General features: G+C 41.1%; 1 protein-coding gene across 3 annotated transcripts in view; it reads right to left on the minus strand.

Moving 5' to 3' along the window:
- Window positions 1-1,965: 1,965 nt before the first annotated feature.
- LOC106819318 (5' exonuclease Apollo-like) overlaps window positions 1,966-8,215 on the minus strand; it is an 8,114-nt gene continuing 1,864 nt past the window's right edge. For 2 of the 3 annotated variants that reach the window (XM_014824060.1, XM_014823998.1), the window contains exons 2-6: window positions 6,042-6,239; window positions 5,497-5,684; window positions 5,061-5,224; window positions 4,225-4,341; window positions 1,966-3,512 (exon numbers count right to left, since the gene is read on the minus strand). In XM_014824060.1, coding sequence (XP_014679546.1) covers window positions 2,457-3,512; window positions 4,225-4,341; window positions 5,061-5,224; window positions 5,497-5,684; window positions 6,042-6,208 — 1,692 coding nt within the window. In that variant the 5' untranslated portion in view covers window positions 6,209-6,239 and the 3' untranslated portion in view covers window positions 1,966-2,456. The remainder of the gene's footprint in view (window positions 3,513-4,224; window positions 4,342-5,060; window positions 5,225-5,496; window positions 5,685-6,041; window positions 6,240-8,215) is intronic. The other variant, XM_014824113.1, reaches the window with a different exon arrangement.

Raw genomic sequence — 8,215 nt, forward strand, 5'->3', positions numbered from 1 at the left:
CATGCGATAGCACAATCCTATTCATAAGGTTGGATATGTTAAAATTAAACCTGGTGGCATATGAATAATTTTAATTACGTATGAAATACGCATATGAAATGTGAGTGTGCGTGTGCGTATGGGCGCGCGTGCGTGCGTGCGTGTGTGTGTGTGTGTGTGTGTGTGTGTACATTCTAAATCGTGACGCGCCTGGATGTCACTGAGAATTGTTTGGGGGCCTGTGTATGGCGCGTGAGTGTTTTATCGCGTCAGTTTCTATTCTATATAGTCATGGTGGCGAATGCACATACGCGCCTGTGAGTGTGCGAATGTTGTTGTCGTTGTCTACATTTTACAGTAACAATTATCTATCTGATGCGCAACTTTGGACACGAATCTTTTTCTAACTTCATCGTATAATATCTGGGTGTATTCCTTAATTTTGCAACGTAGCGGAAGGTATTCTAACTACTATTACTATATACATTCAACGGATCAAGACTGCAAAATTCACGGGAGCAATTAAGTAGGTATATTATACCAGGAGCTAATAATGACAAAATTTGTCAAATTTGTTCAAAGTTGAAAATCGAGCAACCAAAGCAGACTGCATGGACGCACCGACGAGAATCCCACCAGGAATAATCATAATAGTATAGCACGGTTAGATCTTTTACCACAAAGGCGTTATCAACGCAACTTGACGTCTACACTGGCTAACCAAATAATGGTATCTATTATCTATTGTTGACATATGTAACATTTACAGTAGAGAGCACGTACCCAGTAGTTTAATACGAAAAATGCTATCTAAACGCTTAATTTGCACAATATTTAGGAGCATGGTTAGGCAAATAAAGATATACACAGGAGCTAGGCCACCTCTATGTAATCGCTTATGCGCACAATATTGCTAAACAAGCACAGATAATAGACTATAAACACCAAAGTTCTATATGTGAGGGCGTGTGTATGGATTTCCCACGAGCCATCGGTCAATATTAGCCCCAGTCGCGCGTATTTGATCGATTAAACCCTGTATATATGAACCCGCCTGATGGCGTCCAGTTTCGCAAGTCTCCAAATACGCGGCTAATGATTTTTGAGACTCCGAGAATCATTTTCAATATGTGCATTGTCCGTAAAAATATTTTGCTGTAGGCGTTAACATTGGAAGTGTGACGAATCGAGTATCGTTGCGTGCACTCTCAACACACGTGCAATGACAACTTGACCCTTGGCATACTCACCAAGTGAGTACGTGATCTTCATACGTTCTGCTGCATGGCTTCGTGATATCGGGGCCCAATAAGTGCCGGAAGCATGCGAGTGCATGCATATATCGACGCACGTCGACAGAGATACTAAACGTTGACAGAAATATGGTTTCAGCGTGTGGGAAGCACGTTCAGTAGAAACTGGCACGCATCGCGGCGTTGTTGTATTCGAGTAACGGCAACTTCACACAGGGTCTCGGTCCGTAAAAATGTTGAGATACGGGCATGTTTTTTTTTAAACGGGGAAGTTAGATTAGATGAACTTTTTTCATAAAAGGTGAGCTATAAAATGAAAACTATCGTGATTTATTAAATAAAAGCTGTTAAATTTCTGAGGGACCTATGCGCGCAGCAATCGAGCGCCTAACAGTGTTTCTTACACAAAGAATTGAAGTAGGAATTCTCCCGAGGAGGGCTGGGCCGAAAGTGGGCTTGCAGTCCTAAATCCCTACGCTGAATCAATAGATGTTTCTATATATATTACCGAGCACAGGTTCACATTGACTTCTGGAGTGTAGGCATGCACTAATTAAAAGGTAATTTGAATACGCAAGGTTAGCGGTCATAATTTACAAACTATGTCTGGGCGAACATACCTAATCAGGGTTACAATAACGTGAGATACCAGTGTTCATGCACGTTTAGCAGTCCATGATATTCCCATTCAGGTGCATGATAACTTTAGTTTGAAAACAGCAAGTAAACTGGCTCGTGACAAGTTTTTCTCATTTTATTTGTACAAAACTGGCACGAAATACGAACGTTCTGGAGCAGTATTCACTGCCTAGAGTGCGAGAAATTGCATTATTTCACACAGGGTGCTCAAACATTCCCCGGACAATAACCCAAACCCCCTAGCGAAGAATCACATAAGCATAAGTTGGAAAGCAGTAATGGTGCAGCTTCATATTGGTGAACACGTACAAGAATATGTACAAAAATCCAAATTTTGTACATACTTAGTGATGCCTAGAATGCAGGAATTGATATTTCACAGCATTGCCACACACAAAAATTCTTCTCCAGAGAAAATACATACTGGAATCTTCCACCGTTATCACGTGCACACTGTGTGGTACCAGCGCCTGCCCACTGTTAGCATTGTGATAATAACCTATATACAAAGGATCATATAAAAAATATAACTATTCAAAGTTGCATAATGCTGTGTTGTAAAACGATAGCACAGAACGCACCATGTTACTTGTTAGATAACACGCCCTCGTTCATTATGCTAATCCAGTTAAAGCCCCTCAAAAACTCTCTTTCTATTTCTAGAGCTTTTCCATTAGGAAGATTACAGTAGCTGTTACAGTTCCGATCACATGCACGCGTGCTTTGAGCGCTGGTGGCTTGAATTAACCTTGCTGACATTCGCCACCGATTTTCCACCGAAAAATATTCTGACAAGGTCCTCGCATGTGGATTGCTATTCACTTGTAGTACATGACTATCCCAGTCTGACTGCGATACTTCAACCGATTTGTTTTCTCCCAAACAGTGGCTAGCAGTGACTTCCATCTCCTCCTCTGCAGTTGTAAAATCTGGTCCATCCCCATCTATCGGCAACCGCTGGGGAAGTAACCGATCATTCACAATTTTGCTCGGGTCCTGAGCGTCACTCGTTAGCCGCACGTCGTTACCACAGTCGCCGCGGTGATTCTCAGCCGCCGCTGATGCTACCTTGTTTCGAAACGAGTCTCCGCCATCGACAGAACCGTTCTCCACCACGCTGTCGATGCTTTCGCAAACGAAACGCACGCCCTTCGCGTTGGACCTACGAACGACCTTCGTCGTACGTCGACGAGCGCGCTTGGCCGACGTTTGCCCGTTAGTGTGCCTGCAGGCTCCTATCTTCATGTACCTTTTGACGGACGGCGGCGTGGCAGCGACGACTTGCGGCCGCGTTTCCACGCGCACGAGTTTCCGAAAGCACGACATGTCGGCACGCCTATTCACATCCATCCCGAACATTCTGCGCGACAGGGACGGGGCCACGACTGGGATTATCGACGCTGGCCTAACGAGGGAAACAAATTCGCTCAGCTCGGCATATGACGAATGGTTCGAGTAGGGTACGAGGAACATGCTTTTGTTTTTGGTGTAGGCCTCCGAATCAAGACCGCAATAGCGAGCTGTTGGCAGTATTGCAATCGTCGGTGCGACTTTGTTCAGGGCAGCGACCATTTTACTTGTCACCTTCGAAAGGTGCCTAGCAGTAATGCGAGCTGGTTCCATAGTAAAGACATCTGGCACCTAGAGCAAAATAGCAAAAAACACTAAGGAGTCATTCACAATTATCAACATTTTCACAAGCGTACAAAGCGTACACTTTTTCGAGCCCCCCCCCCCCTAAAAGTGTACAAAGAAAAATGTTGATTTTTTTTCACACCATTCTACATAGAGATACATGTATATGAATTACATGCAAAACTGCCATCGTGCCGGTTGTTTACACTGCACTCGCTGCTAGCTAGCTAGCTCGATTTGTTCGTTCAGCAGGCCCGTGCGGGGCGCGGGCCGGCCGGGGCTCGGCGCGTCGCGGTGTGAGGATGCGCGTGATGCCGGTTGGGGGGCGCGGCGCGGGAAATGGATTGACATTTTTCGGAAATGCTGAAAGCGTACGACGGGCATTGATCCCTTCCCCCCCAGCGTACGGTTTGTACGCTTGTGAAAATGTTGATAATTGTGACCGAACGCCAACTAATAAATAAATACCCGTATATACACGTGTGTGTGTACGTGCATGCATGTGTGATTCCAGTATAATTGCAATTACCATGCTGTTGTCACTTAATAAGCCTTCTTTCAAAAAGGTTTTCCATCTGTTCACCATTTTATTATTGAATTAACACTTTTAAGCCCTTCATCTCAAAGTATCAAACTCATTCTACAATGAGTTTTTACAATTGAAGTGATGCTTGTAATATGACAAAGAACATGGTTGAGCACACTTGAGCCAACCCACCTGTTGTAGTTCCAGTAATTCCATGTGGTTAGCCTCTATAGAGATGTACTCATTCAGTTCATTAGCAACGTGTACCAGAATATCTTCTTTGCCAACGTTGTCCACGGCTATCACAACCTAAGAATTGATAACCACAAACTCCGTTCAACAGTGATGTTCACATGGGAAATGAAGGGCACTACAGTGCAATAGTGTTAGATGAGCCTATAGTGGTAATGCAACACCCTTGTTAGTAGTAATGGCCTAGAAGAAGTTAACTCTGACAAAGCTTCCATTGAAAGAAATGCATAAACGTTCATGGTTATACGGAAAATTTAATATTTTACAATTAAAAAACTTACTAACTAATATCATTACTGGTAGACTCTACATCACACTTATATACTAAATTCCTTCGTCAGATGCTATGCACAACTATACATGTAATAGCGACAGGAAATGCTACACTATTTTGTCCTGCTATCATTAATTATAAGTTAGTGTTTGTCATAAAATATTTATTCTCACGACAAACAAATGACTAGCCCAGACTAGTAACATGCTGCGTGACAACCGTTACTTATTGATGCAAGTTTGCCGTTGCCATCACAGAAACAAATATTCGATGCCATGTAATTTATATTATAGCCAGCTATGACAACCATGGTAGTATGTTGCCTGAATATTTCAGAATAATCAACTCATTAGCTTAAGAACAGATAATTACACAAAATTTAATGAGCTCACAATTTAAAACTTCAGAATAGCCTATATGAACACAGGTAATATGGGATATTGCTAGTTACAATAAAATAATATTGATAATAATATCATAAATTCATTTACACCTAACATACCTCATGATCAGGGTGCTGTTGTATGATATCAATTATTTCTTCAATCGAAGCTTGTCGAGTAGGAAATACACATGCTGGATCGCAGTATGTGTTGTCCAGGTAAAGAATATCAATATCTCTCAGGTCTACATCATCAAGGATTCCTGGCATATATCTAAAATCCCCTATACATTTAAATAAAATCATTACGAATGATTAAACTAGTTGAAGAGTCAACGTCTGCATGAATTAGGCATAAATATATGGCATTGAAATGCAACGATGAGAATTCAGTATTTAGATGTACTGAAGGTATGTTCAGCAAGACTGTGGGCATACACATTTAACACTTTACTTGTGAACACGTAACACATAATCTTCGTAACTAATCATGAATGTACACAAGAAAGAGAATAATATACTATGAATAAGTATTATACTATATATCTGCTGTTACCAGTATAGAGAATACGTCCAAAGTAGCCATCAAATAAAAACATCACAGCTCCTTGAATATGATTTGCTGGTATCACTGAAACTGTGAGCGTTTCAAGGCCTGCATCGTCTATTGGGATAACGTAGCTTTCCTTGTCTTCAAGTGCGACGATAAGAGAGGACTTCACTCCAGTAATATGACAAAGAAGCCTAAAAATCAAAAGACAAACACAATGTGCGTACTTATATTGGAAGTGCTACTAATGTACATAGTCATAAATGTTATTTATTAGCAAGCTTTACCCGACCGTAGACCTCGTATCTGACAGACGGCTTCTTTTGTTAAGTTCTAAATTGCATAGATACTTCATATTATCATTAACTTAAATAGAATTGAAGTATAAATTTACGATTATCTAAACATTATATATACATAGATTTAAACATGTGAACAACTTTTAAGGAAGATATTCTGTGTTCCGACATTTCCTGTGGTCCGGGACCTGTCAGGTTCCATAATCTAAAGCGTTTCAACCGTATTATGATAAAAGCCAGACTGGATCGTACTTGGCATTAAGCGCTGATGTATAAATTTTCCCTCTCCATGTTGAGTTCAGTCCACTGATGTGATCAGAATGAACATGTGTGCAGAAATGGATGTAGTGATTCTGTCTTCCATTGACTCTCCAGTAATCAACAGCGATTGGTGTTCTGGGAATGATATGGCCGTTCATTCTTGACCGTTGGTTTCTTTAAACCTGAAAGCTAATTGAAAAAATACATGCAGGATTGATTACAATTCTAACCCCGGATGTTCTAACTCTAAGTGACCCATGTGAAGACTATCCTCTCAATCATAAGGATACTACTACGATGAAGAATTATGTTACAGCTTTTTCAGTGTTTATGACCATGTAACATTGAAATTCTGAGAAATATCTATAAATCTTGATTTAATAACACCTTACCTTCGTCATAAAACTTGTCATGCATCATCAGCTTCTCAAACCTTTTATCACCCTTTATCTTGTAAAAAATATTACGACATAAAATGTTCAAAACTTTTTCAGAACAGAAATTGTAAACTTTATTATTATTATATCTTTATTGGATGAATTCAGATACAAATACATGTACTGGCGACACAAACTTGTGATGTTTGCTATCTGCACAGAAACTGCAAACTTACATTCAAATCACTGCCACCTTTGCTGCCACTGACCAGTGATAGTTTATTGGAATTGGATGGTGAACAGCACAAGCAAAATAGAAACAAACATTAAATGTTTACAATTTCTGTTCTAACGAAGTTTTGCATATTTGATGTTGTGATATTTCTCCAAGATAAAAAGAGGGAAAAGGTGTTTAAGAAGCTGATAATGTAGTGCAAGCGTTTTGTGATGTAGGCAAGATGTTAATAAAGAGTGCTGCACAGATATTTTTTAGAATTTCAATGTTACATGGTCAGAATCAGTAAAAAATGTCGCCCAATAATTCGCCTTTTTTATCCGTTCCTGGTCAAAAACATTGATAAGTTGGAAAAAGTTCAGAGAAGGGCAGTCAGGTTCGTATGTAGAGACTACCGGCGTAACAGTAGCGTTACTGAAATGCTAGGAACTCTGAATTGGCCTTCTCTTGCTCAGCGGCGGAGCGATCAGCACATAGCATTCATGAAGAAGATAATGTCTCCTTCAGTGGCGGTACTGTAACGTCTATTTTACATATGTTGTACAGATGTCACATTGGATTAGTAATCGTAGATAGATTGGTTGTACATAGGAGAAGGGTTGGGTGTTTAGCATACAGATGAGAAGTAGTTAGGTGGGGTTCTACACGGATGTTAGTTTACAGATGTTCACCATATGGTCTTCCCGCGCAATATTCGAATCAGGGAGAGAGTGGTGTGTGATTGGTGGGAGTAAGGAGTAGAACTGGGCTGTGATTGGACGAGAGAGTCATTTATAAAGGGTGGAAGGACGGTTGAACGGGAGAACTGTGGGACTGGAACGAGACAAGACGTGACTTGACGAGCGACAGAATTGTTTGTAAACAATATATTCTTTTAGTGAACACAAATGCTATACGTCTTCTTGATTATTATACTTTAAACTGTAACATATAAACTACGCTCTACAGTACCAGCAGATCAGTATACCAAACCTGGACCCCAGCGAACACGCAGTAAGAACAGTCAGAAACTTCAAACAGTGCGAGTCAACACCGAAGAGTTTCGCCATTCCTTCTTTCCGAGAACTATTCAACAGTGGAACCAGCGTACTGAGGCCGAGATAGACCTTATCTGTTCCACTGCCGCTGACGACAACATCTAAGCGCACACTTCCCTGTGTTATTCACAGGCACTTGAAGCGTATCAACTGTAAACACACGCCGCCGCCATTGCGCGTACACTTACACATAAATATATAGTTATATTTATAACTACACTTACACTTACACTTACACTACGCACACACTTACACTTACACATTACTATATATTTATGTGTAAGTGTACGCGCAATGGCGGCGGCGTGTGTTTACAGTTGATACGCTTCAAGTGCCTGTGGTGTTATTATCCACGTAACCGTGGGCTACGCAGTAAACTATCCAGATCCAGATCAGCGACAGTGACGCTCATAGGGTCTATGTCCCCCAGGGTGCTGCCGAAACGTACCCTGGGTACGGTCCGGTATACCGGAACGTACCCTGGTCACTATTTGATACGGTTAGGGTTAGGGTTAG

The sequence above is a fragment of the Priapulus caudatus genome, unplaced genomic scaffold, assembly GCF_000485595.1.
Source record: "Priapulus caudatus unplaced genomic scaffold, Priapulus_caudatus-5.0.1 Scaffold2, whole genome shotgun sequence".
NCBI classification, from domain to species: domain Eukaryota; kingdom Metazoa; phylum Priapulida; class Priapulimorpha; order Priapulimorphida; family Priapulidae; genus Priapulus; species Priapulus caudatus.